At 47.2% G+C, this 16,081-nt stretch overlaps 1 protein-coding gene across 11 annotated transcripts in view; it reads left to right on the top strand.

The window, feature by feature from the left end:
* The window catches only part of nhsl1b (NHS-like 1b), a 99,754-nt gene extending 85,364 nt beyond the window's left edge, over window positions 1–14,390 (top strand). For 6 of the 11 annotated variants that reach the window (XM_084953759.1, XM_084953765.1, XM_084953762.1 and 3 more), the window contains exons 4-9: window positions 414–618; window positions 2,986–3,117; window positions 4,818–8,120; window positions 9,136–9,268; window positions 10,999–11,028; window positions 11,873–14,390. In XM_084953759.1, the coding sequence (XP_084809885.1) occupies window positions 414–618; window positions 2,986–3,117; window positions 4,818–8,120; window positions 9,136–9,268; window positions 10,999–11,028; window positions 11,873–12,548 (4,479 nt within the window). In that variant the 3' untranslated portion in view covers window positions 12,549–14,390. Of the gene's footprint in view, window positions 1–413; window positions 619–2,985; window positions 3,118–3,138; window positions 4,322–4,817; window positions 8,121–9,135; window positions 9,269–10,998; window positions 11,029–11,872 lie in introns of those variants that run through there. The other 5 variants (XM_084953761.1, XM_084953769.1, XM_084953763.1 and 2 more) reach the window with 4 other exon arrangements.
* The last annotated feature ends 1,691 nt before the right edge of the window (window positions 14,391–16,081 follow it).

Consider the following 16,081-nt stretch of genomic DNA (forward strand, 5'->3'; position numbering starts at 1 on the left):
TCCCATCTCCGACTGCTCTGTCAGTTCTCTGTGGCGGGTGTTTATTTGTGTGATTGTGTGTGCATGGTTGACCGTTTCCATTTGGATAGGATGTTTACGGGGCCGCAAGCTTCTAAAGGTCACAGCAGTGTAATATATTAAAGTTTGTTCAGGTCATATTGGCACAATCTGTCATTTATGGTTCTGACTAGTAAATCCTATGATATTTATTTCCACTCACCTTTTATACCATTATATAGACATTTATTCTTATTAATAACTTTTATGCTTCGATCTGATGGTATTTTTATGTATTGCCTTTCATTGTGTCACATCATGTTACCTCTTTCCTTGTTTCTTTCCTTTCCTCTCTTTCTAGTATTTCTTTCTTCAGCTTTACCTTGTCATTAACATGCTATCTTTCTCTCAATCAGTCCACCGCTTCATCGCTGGAGGATGACAAATCTCAGCTCTCCATGAGGTCTCAGACGCCACAGGGCATGGGCGAAGGAGGGGAGGGGTCTGACCCTGACAGACAGGTGGTATGGAACAAGGCTGCCCTCCTCCCCACCCCAGAGGAGAAGATGAGGCGGGCAGCTCAGGCCGTACCCACAGACATAGTTGCCATCAATGTCACAGGTATGTCACACCTCATGACTTCATTCAGTCCGTCTCTCAACTGCTAGCAAGTAGCAACCATTCTTCATCTCCAGGTTGAGAACCAATGTCCCGATCCATCCGTAGCTCCATTTTTGTACAGTTTAATCGGCCTCATTCGTCCCTGGTGTCTCTTATTTTGCATTACCATCTCACTGACAAGCCTTTTGCTATTCTTAAGGGAAATTTCTGACTTTTTTAGCAGTTTGATTGAGGTATCCGATGATAAAGAGAGCGTCAGCATGCTGACATGTCATGAGAAATTTGCATTTCAGTTTATTAGTGTAATTAGTTTTCACTGTTTCTGTTTACAAAAAAGAAAAAAAGTCACATATTTCCTTTAATCAACCTTCTGTGAATGAGTGATTGCAGAATAAGAGAGAACTGTATCCAGTCATCCACAGATGGGGGCAAACCTGCACGTGGCACTCAACCATGTCTTCCTCCTCTATGTTACCTTCACTCCTCTCATCATGCCTCTTGCAGACTGACCTTTGCCTTCTTTTATGCATGCGTGAGCGTGTGTTTATGCCTGAAAGTCCTTTGACAGCTTATGCCAGGGTCAAGGCTTTTCATCGTCTTTGTGTCAGATCACTGGCTGTTTGACAGATGAACACTCGTACACAGCAAATTTGTGTCAACTCAGTTCCCCTGTTAGCGCGCCACATCTTTCAAGGTTTTCCGCCACTCATAGGTACACTTATCTTAAGATTTGTTCATGAGATTCTTTTGGAAGGAGTCCAGCGGTGGGATGGACTCGCAGAACTCTCAGTTCAGCATCAACATCTATATTTTATTGTCACAGTTAATATATCTGCAATCTACAGCCTTTTGACACTAATTAGCATTTAACGTGGTCCCTCGCCACACAAATCAGTGTTGTCACTTCAAATTAGTGGGAAAAAAGGAGTAAAACACACACCGAGAGATCAGGGGCTTCGCCACTTTGAGAGGAATTTATGATCGCGGCTATCCGCCCTTATATCGGTTTCTATTTCCCTGACGCCTGCAGGCTGTCACCAGCTAGTGAGATAGCAGAAAGAGCAGCAGTTCATAGCGAGATATCACTCTTCCTTCAGGGAAACCGGACTCAGAGCGAGGAGGTTATTGAGAAGCAGTTCATGTTTGCATGAGTACGTGTGAGTTTGAAAGCACCTTTCATCCCATATCTGTCCTTTCGCATGTTGAGCTTTGTGGTAAGAGCATGTACGTCTCATCTCACACATCTTACATCAATGTATGTTTATACCCCGTAATGGAAGTTTGCATAAAGGCCAGCCAAGGTTTTCTTTGTCAGACCCCTTCCTTTTGTTTTTGATTGGCATCACAACCATTTTCTCTCCATGGGTTGTAAAAGACACTTTGGCTGGTTGGTGAAAAAGTTTAACTCAAGTTCAGTTCACCCAAATAACACAATGCATTTTCTCAATTAGGCTAAACTTTCTCGTGTTGAAGAGGAAGATTCACATGCTTGCTGCACAACATGTTTTTGTGGATCACTCTTATCCCACCAGCATAACCATACTTAACTAGAAAGTGTTAAACCTTTCTATTTGAATCCAGCTTTAGTTCAGAAAAACTTTTTTTCAAGTTCAGTTAGTAGTTTGGATATGTTGGATATCCAGACATAAGAACGATTTTAGGTATTTAATATTTAGCATTTCTCAGGAATTGAATCAGAAGAATCAGAATCAAATAATTTGTTAATCCCAGAGGAAATTTTGTTCACATTTGCTACAAGACAGTAACTAACCAATTAAAGTACGAATTCAATGATATAATATTAATACAAAATATAACATAATGTCTCTAATAAATAAATATGAATATAAATAAAGTTAAAATTCAGGTGCCTCTCTTATCATATTAACTTGATAAGGGGAATAGGTGTTGTAGTCTGTACTTACACTTGTGACGTCTCCTGTCATATTTTGCTATATTCTCATTTATTATTTGTTTAGAACAGTCTCCAGTTCCACACGAGGGGTTTCCAGTATGTGATTTAGCACCTTAATATAAATATAACAGAAATCCTCAAAGACACTCTTGAGTAATATCATCCTTTAAAAAAAAAGCAATGCATTCATCCTTAAAAATAAATAAAAACTAAAATCTTAAGTTTTTAGAAGCACAAATCAGTTTGAGACTTAAAATAAAAGCAAGGAAAGAAAATGCTGATTTGTAATTTGGTTGAACTGACCTTAATATTTCCTGCCCTGTTGACGTTGCATGTCCAACTTGGAAAAAACAAAAACCCTCCGCATGTCTGTTGAGTTTGTTCCTTCTGACTAACCGACTGCTGTTTGCCTGTTTGTCCGCCTGCCTTGCTCTCGCCCTCCCGGCTACCAGGGGCAGTGTTTGACCGACAGGCGAGCATCCGGCGCTCCCTCATTAACACTGACACCGTGTCCCGCCGGCCCAAGAAGGTCAAACGCAGAAAGACTATATCAGGGCTGCCTGACAACATCAACCTGGAGCTAGGTATGGATCACTGTGGAGCTACATGTTGCCCTCTGCTGTCCACAGACCTGTCCCAACACGCTAGACGAGCATCTCTTCTTCCTTTCTTTACTCCCAGCAACCTTGTTCTCTATAGGTTTATGCTTTTATCACACATAAATGTGTACAGTTAGAAACTTGGCGAGCCCAGGAGGGTCAGACTGACTCACGTGAGCTCACAGTGTTGGATCAAGAACGTGCAGCTGCTACAGCTGATGTCTACATTATCATTTGTCCTCATTCACTCTCCTCCACCCGAGGATCTGCAGCCAAGAACAAGTTATGAAATAATTTTTTGTAGTCCTGTTGTTTTTCTTGTCTTTTTGTTATACTGCTTAAAAAACTTCTAACATAACAGCAGCTGTTTTTAGAGTTTGCCAGTTCTGTCATAAGGTAGAAGGTAACGTCAGACTTTGCTTCTGATTGGTTGATCATTTGGATCAACTTTCTGAAGTCCTTTTGTCTGTGATGTGTGTATATCTGTGCCTTAGTGTATGCTGGTAGCATAAGATTATTAATAAACTATCTATGAGACAACAAGCCCTGATCTCAGGTCGATAAGCCACCTTCACGTGCTCTTTCTGAGGCTTATCATCCTATCCTACATTAGAAATGTAAAGATGCTGAGGTCCCCTCAGAGTTACTCAGCTGAGCCCAGTGTTAAGCGAGTACTAAGCTCACTAATCTGACACCGTGTTCTGCTGACAGCACCGCATGGCTAATGTTTATTTACATGTCATTGAGCTTCGGGATGACAGCACCATTTAAGGGAAATGTCATTGCTCTGTGCGATAACATCGCCCAGGCTGATAGGAAAAGAGCTTTATAGTGTGGTTAGTGCCCAGCTGACAACACCCTCTGAATGTCATGATTACTGGGCCGGGATAATTGTCCCAGTGCTCCATCCCTCCCCTCTCCTTGCACCAGAGCTGCCTGCAAAGTAGACCTGCAGCTTAATCTATCGCAGCAGCAACAGCCGAGCTGTCAGTCCAGCTTTTAGCAAAGGAGGAGGAGAGTGTATGTGTGGTTCAGAGCGAATGGAGAGAGAGAGAGAGAAGAAAGGACGCAAGAGTGTGTATGTTTTGGAAGACGAGCATCAACAGTAGAAGCCACCACAGATGGGAGACACAGTAGACATCCTCTCTCGTTTTACGACTCAATCTTCAAACTGTTTGTTTATTAGCTGGTATGTTCAGTGTGCATCTTTCTGTTATGTGCATTTTATGTTTGTCCTTGTGCATGACAGGGCTGGCTTGGCATGCACACGTGTCTTCTTGTATGTCTGTGTTCCTATTTGTGTTTTTTTGGGGGGGTTTTCTCTGCCTAATGCTTAACCAGCTGCCTGTCCTGGCACCCAAGGAGACTACTTCATTTTTCTATCTGATGTAGCCAGCGTAGGAGAAGCGTAGTAGCAGAGCCTCTATTCCTTCTCTCTGTCTCGCCTCATATCCTTTTCTCCATAATGAAGAAGACCAGAAGTTATTAACGTAAATCAGGTTACGCCAAATCAAATTAATTAGCTTCCATGTGACCACAGTTTATCTGACATTCCAGCCAGAAGAGCAGAAAGGTTTGTGGCTGAAGAAGTTATAGCAAGGGGGGGGTGAAGGTGGGGTAGCAGGAAGAGGAATCACATGTTGATATGTTTCTTTTTTCTTTTTCTTTTTCTTTTTTGACAACAGCAAAAGGACACGGCGGAGATCTCCGGCCACATTCTATGTTCCTCCCTGGACAGTACTCCACACTTGGCCGTACTGGGAGTGTCAACTCAACTCTCCGACGTTCGGTGACCAGAGACTCGAGCTGTCAGACAGAAGAAGTAAAGATCGTGCCCCCGTCCATGAGAAGAATTCGAGCGCAGAGAGGACAGGGAATCGCTGCTCAGATGGCTGGCATATCCGCTTCCTCTTCAACAGGAAGTATATCCATCTCCAGCAGCGACAGCTCTGGAATACTGATGCTGCCGCAGCATTTTAATGGAGACCCATCGCGTTTTCACAGTCTGCCCCGACAGGGCGCAAGAGTGTCCCTCAGTGCTGATCCCATCTATAGCAGCACGCCCATCAAGTCAGAGGAACATCTGCAGAGGCAAATTGGAAAGCTTCAGGTCGACGATACTGTGGTACACATGAGAAACGCCCCGAGGACAGGAACTTTGCCCAGGCCCAAGTCCCAGGAGGTGAAGGGGACACAGTCCAGTGAGTGGGGCGGGGGTCCGGCATGTGTGGTTTCCCCTCATGCTGCTTATTCCACCTCATTCATCCCCAATGCCACCATGTCCAGTTCTGCTGAGGTTATTACCCTTAACACCTCGAGCCAGCTCACCCAGTCCCCGGTCTCAGCTTACCCCGCAGCTCGAGCGCTCAGTCTGGCTTCCCCAACTAATGGTGACCCGCTGATCTCTAGTCCAGCAGCCTTCACCCACAGCTCCACCTGCTCTGCCTTGGCCACGTCTACTCCTACTCACACAGCACAGGATAGTGGCCTGAAAGTCAGAGCACCTGCCAGTGAGTCAGGTCACTCTGACAGTAGCGCCCACAGCCACAGCACCTTGGCCCCCACTCCACCATCTTGTCTGCCGGAGGAGAACTGGATCTACGACACACCAGAAAATGTGGTGGCTCCACACCGCACTCTGACCTCCAGTTGCTCCACTCCAATCAACCAGCTCTATGGCAGCCTGGATCAGTCCTCTAGGACCACTACTGATTCTAGCTCTCTTTACTCCCAGGACAATGATGGATACTACACCTCTATGCACCTGGACTCAGGCCTGCGCTCGCGCAGTCACGGTAGCGGGCACGGGGTGGCAGCTGGCCGGGCCACCAGACACAGCATGTACGAGTGCCGCGAGATGGCCAATCAGGAGGACTCTGGAAGCCTGTACAGTGACCGCTCGCTATCACGCAACATCTCCCTACGCAAATCCAAGAAGCCTCCCCTGCCACCAGCTCGCACGGATTCTCTCAGACGCAAGCCAGCTGCAAAAATGCCCCCCGGAGGCGTTAGCGCCATCAACGGTGCTAACGGGGAAAGGGGTACAACACTTAATGAAACTCTAATTGCAAGCTTGCAGCAGAGCCTGCAGATGGGGTTGAGAGGAGGGAAGGGAAAGGGTGCGTCGCCTTCATCAACCTCTCACAGCCCAAGCAGCGATTATGATGACCCTTGGGTCCTCAGGCCGCGCAGTCACAGCAGCATCAGTGCAGGCAGCTCCGCAGCATCACTAGCAGCTAACGCAAACTGCGGCGGCGTGTCTAGTGTGTACTCTCTATGCCATGTGACACCTGCCCACAGTGACACCAGCAGCCTGCGCTCTGACTACGCCGACTCTTGGGGCTACTACATGGACTACCCTCGTAACAACTCGGACCAGGGGGAGCAGACACCCCCAGCCCATGCCGCAGATAACATGTCAGCCGGCGTTCACCCAGGAGTCTTACAGAATGGAGGAGGGATTCACAAAAGTCAGATCCCTGGAGCTCCAGGTCAGGAGCGAGAGGTGTCGGCGAAGCCCAAAGCTTCCACCTCCTCCCCAGACCGGGTGCATAGACTCACCTCGCCATCTAGTGGCTACTCCAGCCAGTCCAACACTCCCACAGCTGGAACCCCAGTGCCTGCCTTCGCCAGGTCCATGTCTCCCTCGGGCGGCCGGCCAAAACCCAAAGTCCCCGAGAGGAAGTCCTCTCTCCTCTCATCAGTTTCCATGTCCTCCTCTTCTACCTCCCTTTCCTCCAACACTTCAGACTCACTTAAGAGCAACGGTCCTCCTCCTCCACCACCACCACCTCTCCTCTTCTCCTCCTCCTCAACTCCCAAAACCCCTCTCAGCCCACCTCCACCCTTCCCTCCCCCTCTACCGCCAAGCTCTAGCACAGCTTCCCTGACTCCTCCACCAGCTCCCCAATTGCCAACTACTCCTCAGGGAGGTTCTCTAAGCCTGAACTCTACTTGCTCCACCTCCCCGGAATTCCCTCCACCTCCATCCCCCGAGATGCTGATTCACCCGAGTTCATCTCCCAATGGGAGCTTCAGTCCCCCTCCTCCTCCACCACCCCCACCTCCTCCTCCTCTGCCGGCTACTGTTACAGCTTCCTCCTCCCCATCTTTTAAGAAGGCACTAAATGATGCTCCTAAAGCAGCTCCTTCTAACAGTCCCACAAACTCACCTAAGCCCCTCATCACACCATTTGCACTTCAGAGCGTTCAGCTTCGTTCAGTCAAGCAACCAGAGAAGGAGATCACAGATGACAACAAAGCTGAGAAAACAGGGATGGACCTCCTTCAGGGGCTAAAGCCTCTGAGCCTGGATAGCTGTTACTCTCAGGAGCATCCCACTGTCTTACCCCTGTTGAACAGCTCTCTGGAAGCGGATTCCCATTATTCCTCACCATCGCCTGTGTCAAAGCTCCTGGAAGAGTTGTCACTGGATGACAGCATCACAGAGGACTCACCGGACATTGCCATCGTAAATGGAAAAGCTGATGATGAGAGTTACACACTTGTGAATGGGAATGAAAAAGAGAAGGCACTAGCGTTGCCCAGTCCCGCACAGAGCCACGAAAGCTCTCCCATCAAGCAGAAGGCCCCACCCCCAGCAGTCTCCAAGAAGCCCAAATTTTCCCTTGTCCCACCAGTAAGCCCCCAAACAATAAATAAACTGTTTCCATCTCAGCAGGAAGAGACTAACATCCCCCAAACAGAAGACCAAGTAGATTCTCCGCGAAGACAAACAAAAGAAGAGGTGAAAGAGGGGAACGGTGAGCATCAGGAGGAGAGAGAAGACACTTTAGAGCATTTAGCAGAGCGCAAAGGAGCATTCACTGAAACCCGATACGAGTCTTGTATCACTACATCTGTTAGCAAGGAGACGAGTAATGCCTCTGGGCTTTATACCAACGGAGAGGCTGATGAAGAAGAGGAAGAGGACTGTGATGGGACGAGCAGCACCACAGGGTCCATCAGCTCCAAGGACGACGAGGCAGGTGAGTCTGACTCGTAGTTTACTGAATATGTTTCCACAAAACAAACGCAGAAATGCAAAAACGGAAGCAGAAAGCCTTAATGTACTTATTTGCCAAAATCCTAAGAGGTTAGAAGTGATCCAGCAGACTGAGGGTTGTGCAATGGGTTCCTTTGAGCTGCTGTAAAATTTATTTTGCCCCTGAGCAAGCGAGCTAAACTTGAAGGCAGAAGCTTTTAAAGGTTTGAAAAGTGTGAAAACGAAGCGGGAGCGACGGCTTATCACTGGGACAGCAGCTCTGCAGCCTCGTGCAATCATCCCGCTTACTCTTTATTCTACTCCTCCTTCTATATTTTGTATGCGGAGATCTCTTTTGGCTGCTGTCCCCCTTCTTTTTTTGTCTCCCCCCCCGCATTGCTGCACACGTACACACACCTCAGCCTCCGCTGTCTACTCGACTCCTCTCCACCATCCATCCTTCTCTTCTGTCCAAATATTCATTTTTGCCCCTCTGCCTTTTCTCTTGATCTCTCTCTCTTTTTTTGTGTTAATCGCTCAGCCCGTGTTTTTCCTACTCAGCTGTCCTTCTGTCCCACTCCCTCTCTGAGTTAAGGGAAGGGGGGTAAGTATCCCAAAGGAGATGCTTTATGTGGTTGGAGGGACAGGGGGGAGGGGCCCGGTCGTATCGGAGGGGAGGGGAACGGATCTGGTAAGGGGATGAAGGGGAGGATGGGGAGAGCGTAAAGTGAGACTGCCTGCAGCGGCTCAGGCAGTCGAAGCTCAGACGTGAGCGCGGAGGTTAAGAGGAAGAGGAGGAGGAGGGGGGAAAAAAGCTAAACTACAGGAAATGAAAGAAGAGGAAAATCTAGAGAGGGAAGAGAATGTAAGGAGACAGTTGGACATCTCCTCCGTACGACTTCAGATTTCATAGGCGGCCAGGTTAATGCGACAGGATGGATGTAGGAGTGTGTGCTCCCTAAAAGTCTGCTCTCTCCTGACTGTGTTGGATGTAAATTGTATATCCCCCCTGACCTCAGGTGACGTCTTTGAATCCAGTACGGCCGAGTCGTCTCCAGCCCCGTCAGCAAACGGGGCGTCCGAGAAGAGCATGGTAACCCCGACTCCCACGCGACCCCGAACCACAGAGGACCTCTTCGCCGCCATTCACAGGTACGACAATGCACTCGTCTGATGTCCTTGTTGCCCTGCTCATTTTTAGAGCACCACATCAACTTATTTTCTCCTCTCCCACCTCGGCTCTGGATAATGTATTTCCCCGATCTAGTCCTGCTTCCTATTATTCCTACTTTTTTTTGCTCTCCACCTGCCCTCTCTGTCATTCCTGCTTTTCCAACATCCTCATAAACCACAGTGTCACCCTTGATATGTGTTTTTCAGTCATCCCCCACTCTCTGCCCTCCACCTCTCAGTCATAACTTTATCCAGCATTATCCCATACAGAAGAGTACACATCTGTCAGAAAGCCGATCTCTGGCCGGTGAAGGGCTGTGAAGCATGAAGGCAACGGTTAATTTGTATACTAAGTGTTTGTGAGTGTAGTTAGATTAGAATTGCTCATTTTTAGCAAAAAAAAATAAAGAAGGAAAAAAAAAGGCTGTTGCTTCATCCATAATTTACTACTCGACACCCCCTGGTCCTAATCTGGGTTAGAGGCCACTGGAGACATTTCTCATTCTCCGTTTCTCCGTCTACACGCCGCTCCGCCGTCTCTGACATATACTGCATACGTGCTCTTGTGACTGAAGGCGGCACAGACATAAATTTCTCATGCAGCCCGCCAGTTTGGGTTTCGCGGTCACGTGCAACAGCAGCAGCAGCATTGGGGAGTTCTCTTAAGCGTCCCAGGATTTCATTTTGCTGTATTTATGGTCCCCACGTCACGTGTGCATGTATCATTTATTGCGCTGCCTAATTAAACGTGAATATTGTGTAAGCGTGTGTGCTTTTGCAGTCAAGGCAGCATTTGTTTACCACTCTCCTCCTCCTCCATCTATCGCACCCTCACAGCGTGGGAGATATAGAATAATTTTCCAGATTTGGGAAGTGATGACCGTTTCCCAGCGGTGCTGTTAAAACTAAAGAAGATCCCTCAATAAAAAGAATGAACTCGCACAAATTCAATCTGCAAAAAGTGCCCTAAACTGTAAATTCAATCAAGAACTGTTCAAGGGTGGAAGCACCAGGTATTAACTGTAACACCCCTGTAATACCACCTGCCCAGTTCTTTTTGTTTTTATTTTCTTTCACCTTCACATTCCTCCATCCTTTCGCTCTCGCTGTCTGTGAAATCAGAGAGTAATAAAAGCCTCGAGTTGAAATTCCTTCACAGCAGCGGCCGAAAACACAAGTTCGTTGTGAGAGAAATCCTCCAAACTGAATGTAATCCAGCCAGCAGAAAGAAATCGATCCAGTGCTGCCATGCTTATATTGCCTGCTTGTTTACCTCTATAACTGGGATTGGCACCTGTGCTCTCTGTTTGGATGTTTGCCACTGCAAGTTCACAACGGAGCCTTTGAATTCAGGTGTGTTTGAGTGCACGCACGTGGGATTGTGCGTGAGAAAGCTCTTATGTAATGCTGATGGGCTAATGTGGAAAGGGAGCTCACAGTGGATGACGCTAGATGGAGGTTGAATTTAGGGCACAGACATATTTTGCAGCGTTAGATTCTCACACAAACCATTTCCATCCCTTCAGTCCTCCCTCGCATTTTTTTGACCTTCACACAGCGCTGTACATCCCCACAGGTTATTTGCCCTTTAGGGAAGATCTCCCTCCAACGATCTAATCTGAGGATTAAAACATTTTGTCTCCCTTATCACAGAATGTGTAGTTGTAATTCCGTTAATCATGTTTCTCCTCTCTTCTTCCACTGTGCAGAGAGGGAATGGGTGCAGTGTTTCTAGAGAGGTGCGTAGTGGCAAGTAGCCCCTTTCCTTTAATTAGCGAGCCTTGTTTTCACCACCGCCACGCTGATGCTGCCTTGGGATTAGCAGCAGTAATCCCTCGGTGCAACCCGCCACCCCCGGTATCACAGACACAGATTAATAAGGCTGTTTTCGCCTCAAGCCCTAACGCCTCCTAATTCTGCCAGTTGCAGCTTTTATTGCCATGCTTTGGTGCAGGAGTTATCAACACTCAAGGATGAGTGGTGCAGCAGACTACGCTGATACCGACCACAACCACCACCAACCGCCCCCTGCTGAGAGGAGGCCGCCTCGTCCTCATGTGATTAAAACAGCTCTGGGCGCTTTCCTCAGTTTGTTTTTGATTAATTTTATTGTGCCGCGTCTGAGCTTTCATGCAGCGTTGCAGCTTCTGCAGCTTCTGCTGTAAAACCTCACCGAATTTCTTTTAACCAGAAATGTGTAACTCTTCTTCTTCTGCTCCTTAGCCCTGGTTTGTTTCCGAGATACGCCGCCATGTTTGTCTGCTGGGGGCAGTGCTGACATATGGCAAATTTGGGACAAAGATTTGTGGAACGTGGGCAGCAGAGTTTTAAATGTAATCTTTTTTTTTTAAACTGCAGCACAAACATCAACAAGAGTGGGCTTACATGTGTGAAATCCCGTGGATGAATAGTTAAATCTGAGCTCATTGCTCCCTGACAACACTGCCCCAGTAACTTAGTCCTGTATTTTGCTCTGTCGAGTCAGCATTTATTTGCCCTAAAATAATTTGATAAGCCGTGCTTCCGCTCGCTCACTCAGCAGAATTCCTCAAGACTATTTTAAAATCATCTTTTCTTCCACAGGTCAAAGCGCAAGGTCCTGGGTCGCAAGGAGTCCGAGGAAGACAAGACCCGGCCTGGGAGCCACTCGCAATCTCCACCCACCACCCCGACGAGCCTGTCTCCAGGGATGACGTCGTCGTTGCCCCGTCAGTCGGGATCCATCCAGCGCAATCTCCGCAAGTCCTCCACCAGCAGCGACACCTTCAAGGCACTTCTCCTGAAAAAGGGAAGCCGCTCTGAGACCAGTTTCAGGATGTCTGCTGCCGAAATGCTTCGTTCCACTGACCCACGCTCCCAGCGAACGCGCTCCGAATCGGCGCTGGACTCCCCCACTGCTTCTCCCTCCTCACCGATGGCCCTGCACAGCCCGGCCGGTTCCCCGGGCCGGGGTAAGAGGGCAGCTGACGAGCGGGGCCGTTATGATGTCTTTACCCTGTCCTCGCCGACTTCGTCGCCCTTTTCAATGGGCGGATTTAAGTACGGGCGCTCTCGGACGCCGCCCTCAGCTGCCAGCAGCAAGTACAACGCCCGCAGCCGAATCCTCAGCAGCCCGATGACAGTAATCTGCGAGCGGGACGGGGAACTGGCTGAGAGCGAGTACGGAGACATGGCAGAAAGTCTGTCTCAGCCAGCAGCTCAGGCTGTCCCTGTGCTCAAAGACTCCAATGGCACTTTATCTGAAGAAAGCAGAAGTTAAAAGAGCAGGAGCCGCCCCTTAGCTTTGGGGAGCTGAACTTATTCGTTGTAACCAGGCAGGGAGCTGGAAGAGGAGCCCAACACAAGGCCCTCTAGAGACACCTTCCTGAGCTCCACCCCCGCCCCTCTGAGGGAGTGGACATGTCTGGTCCTGATGCGGGACCTGGATGCAGCTCCATCACGGACCGGACAGAGCGCAGTCTGAAGCAGAGAAGTGGACCTGCTCCAACTTTTTAAGACTGCCATGATTCTCATGCTTTCCTTCGTTTGGTGATTCACCTTTTTTTGTTCAAAGAATAGTGTTTCTTTTAGACCTGGTGTTCCTAGTTTTGTTTGCCATTTGTTTTTTTTGTTTTCTTTCTAACTTCATCCCGCAGGAGTCCTTTTAGTTTCACCAAAGGAGTAAAAGTTAAGATGGCAAACTTAATTGAATTGAAGGAATGGAGAAGTCACTGACTGTTCGCTTAACTTTGCTGCTGTGGTGCTACGTAGCTAGGAGAGAGTGGAATGTAAAAGTGTGCGGGAGGCTCGCCTGTTTTCAGTTTCTGCTTTTCCTCTGCTGGCTGTGGGAAGTGTTTGAGAGCACCGTGGCTTGCAAGTGTCGGCTTCAAACAGCCAATCAATACGTGGAACAGGCGCGAGGATGTGGTACAGCAGATGGCTCCGCGGTACAACTTCACCTACGGTTACCAATGGGGGTTTTTGTTTTTCCCGCTCTTTGAGCGGTGGTTTTAGTTTGCAGAGCTGGTGTGTTCAGGGGTCCATAGGAAGTGCAGAGGGCTCAGTGCTGCCACCTAGTGACGGGGAAAAGTGTGGAAAAATAGTTGGGGGATACGAAGGTTCAACCAAAACATCAAAATTACTCTCTGAAAAGGCTCATAAAAGTTAGTTTGTAGAATTTGCACTGTGCACAGGTTTGTTTTTTCTTGGTGAATTAAAAAAAAAAATTATTTTAATAAACCAATTACATCATGTCATGTCACGTGTTTGGAAGTTAAGTATGAAATGATAACATTAGAGTAAAAGAATATTTTATTATCTTTTAGTGATCGTGTGGGTTACCAAAGAGCTTGAAAAATGAAACGGAGTTGGACGTGACAGCAATCCGATAGTCTGACACCCCCGTGCATACGCTCCAAGAAGATCCACCAGACCCTGTGGGGGCAGATTTCTATATAATTTCTATAATGCTGTTGACCTTTCTGTTTATCCTTTTGCAGTTTTATATGGTTCTATATGTAAATAAATAGAGAATTGAGTTTTAAGTCACACTTGACCTATTTTCAAAGACTTTGTACATTTTTTTTAGAACCCTCTGTTTGCTGAAAGGGAGTGGTTTCCTTTTTCGTAGATTATTTATTTTCACATAGGAGGGCGTCGGTATGGTTTAACTGGTCCGAGTCAGCTGACGGGTGGTTGAGGCACAGGAAAGAGAGGTTAGGGGTTAAGCAGAGAAATCAAAGAGCCACATTTAGCTGGCTGACCCCAGCGAGCCGTTATTCTGTTAAAGACGCATCAAAAAGATAATAATATCAATTTTAACCAGCCTTTAATCTGAAGTCATGCCACACTGGTGCTCACGGCTGAATAAACGTGGTCTCTTTAGGTGACAGTCGTGAGACTCCATAACCTCCTAACAGCCATAACAGCCTGTGTGTTAATCACCTGTGACCAAAAAATGTGTCTCCCAGAGCCCGCCAGGCTGTGATTGAGCGCTCCTGAAAGCATCTGTGCTTGTGAAAAGACAGAGAGGACAGAAGAAGTAGTGGGAGTGGAGCTGAAGGCAGGCTGCTAACGCTCTCGTGTATGTCTGTGTAATAAAAACAAGGTGATATTTAAAGAACGCATCTCTGTGTCATTTCTCTCTCTCTCTCTCTCTCTGTGTGTGTGTGTGTGTGTGTGTGTGTGTGTGTGTGATTCACGGCCATCTGCCTGCTCAACACCCCAAATCACAGCCTCATTAGCGCCGTCGCCATGGCACCCACACTCGTCCGTCATCTGGAAAACTCCCATTATTCACCCTGCTCCTTCTGCAGGGGTCATCACTTATATTCCTTCTGGACATCCTATTAGGACACACTGGGTTAGAGCAGTGTTGCCAACTTAGCGACTTTGTCGCTATATTTAGCGAGTTTTCAGACCCCTTAGCGACTTTTTTTCTAAAAAAAAGTCGCTAAAAAGGAGGAGCAGGGTTGGAATTGTGACATTAAAAAAAACAATAATTGCTAAAAGAAATTTAATTTGTAGTTCTAAATAAACTCTAAATGCATTTAGGACGTTTTTTACTCACTTTATGTCTCTTCCACGATGTTATTTCTCTCTCCAACAACATAGGTTACAATTAGATTAGCATGACCAATTATGCAAATTAGGTGATGACGTCATGTAGCGACTTCTAGCGACTTTTAGGACAACCAATAGCGATTTTCCTTACTGAGGAGTTGGCAACACTGGGTTAGAGCCTCTCGCGTGACTCCCAGTTAGCGCTGAGCCATCCAGACAGGACGCTGCAACTTCTCAATATTCCCGCAACAACGTCCTGCAGAGAGACACCTATAAATACCATTGCGCCACTGGCCCGTCAGTCTTCTCAGGGGAACAGAAACGCAGACAGTGTCTTAGTATTTTAAATGAAGCCCCGTCACCTCTGATTCAGCAGCCACCTGCCCTCTGACGCAGCGTCCATCTGGCTGCGAGACGGGAATCAATATGAACTCCCCGCAGCTATAATCACACTATTGACACTTCACCGCTTCCCCCCGTCTTCTTACATTCAAGACCACTCAATGGAGAGTGTTTATAAGGCATGGCAAATAAAGCACGGCTGATCGCAGGGAGGCCAGGAATAGTAACCACATGTGTTTAGGCTGGAGGACAGAGTGCTGCTTCACTTATTAAACATCTAGCTTTTTTGCACTTGATTCCACACAGAAAGACTCCGGCCAGATGGGGGAATCAAACCAGGACCTTCTTGCTGTGAGGCAATAGTGCTAACCACCGTTTTTATGCTAATAATTTTCACATGGATTCAAATCCAGGTTGGGACCTTTCTGTGTGGAGTTGTTGGAGCGTGTTCTCTCCGGTTACTCTGGCTTCATCACAGTCCAAAGACGTGCATGTTGGGTAATTTGGTTAGTCTAAACTGACCATAGGTGTGACTGAATGTGTTAGACCTGTGTGTGTACCCCCACCTTTCGTCATACGACAGCTGGGATAGACTCCAGCACCTTCTCATGTCTGGATAAGTGAAAGAAAGGTGGATGGACTGATTTGGAGGGCATAAAATTTTACAATGTGAAAGTATTTAAAGATTCCAACACAAGAACGCTATTAAAAAAAAAGCATAATAGTAGAAGAAAGTGTTTTAATCAAGCTAAATACTTAGTTTATCCACTTTAACTCATAAGGGCTTAAACCACAGAAGAAAACAGTTTTTGGGGACCCGCTTACAGCAGCTATGTAGACTCCCTTCGCCCAAACCTTTCCAATACTGGTGTTTAGGTGTTTTTGTCTGAACTGTGTTAAACTCTAGCA

The sequence above is a fragment of the Perissodus microlepis genome, chromosome 15, assembly GCF_051167445.1.
Source record: "Perissodus microlepis isolate ML-2025 ecotype Zambia chromosome 15, ASM5116744v1, whole genome shotgun sequence".
Lineage (NCBI taxonomy): Eukaryota > Metazoa > Chordata > Actinopteri > Cichliformes > Cichlidae > Perissodus > Perissodus microlepis.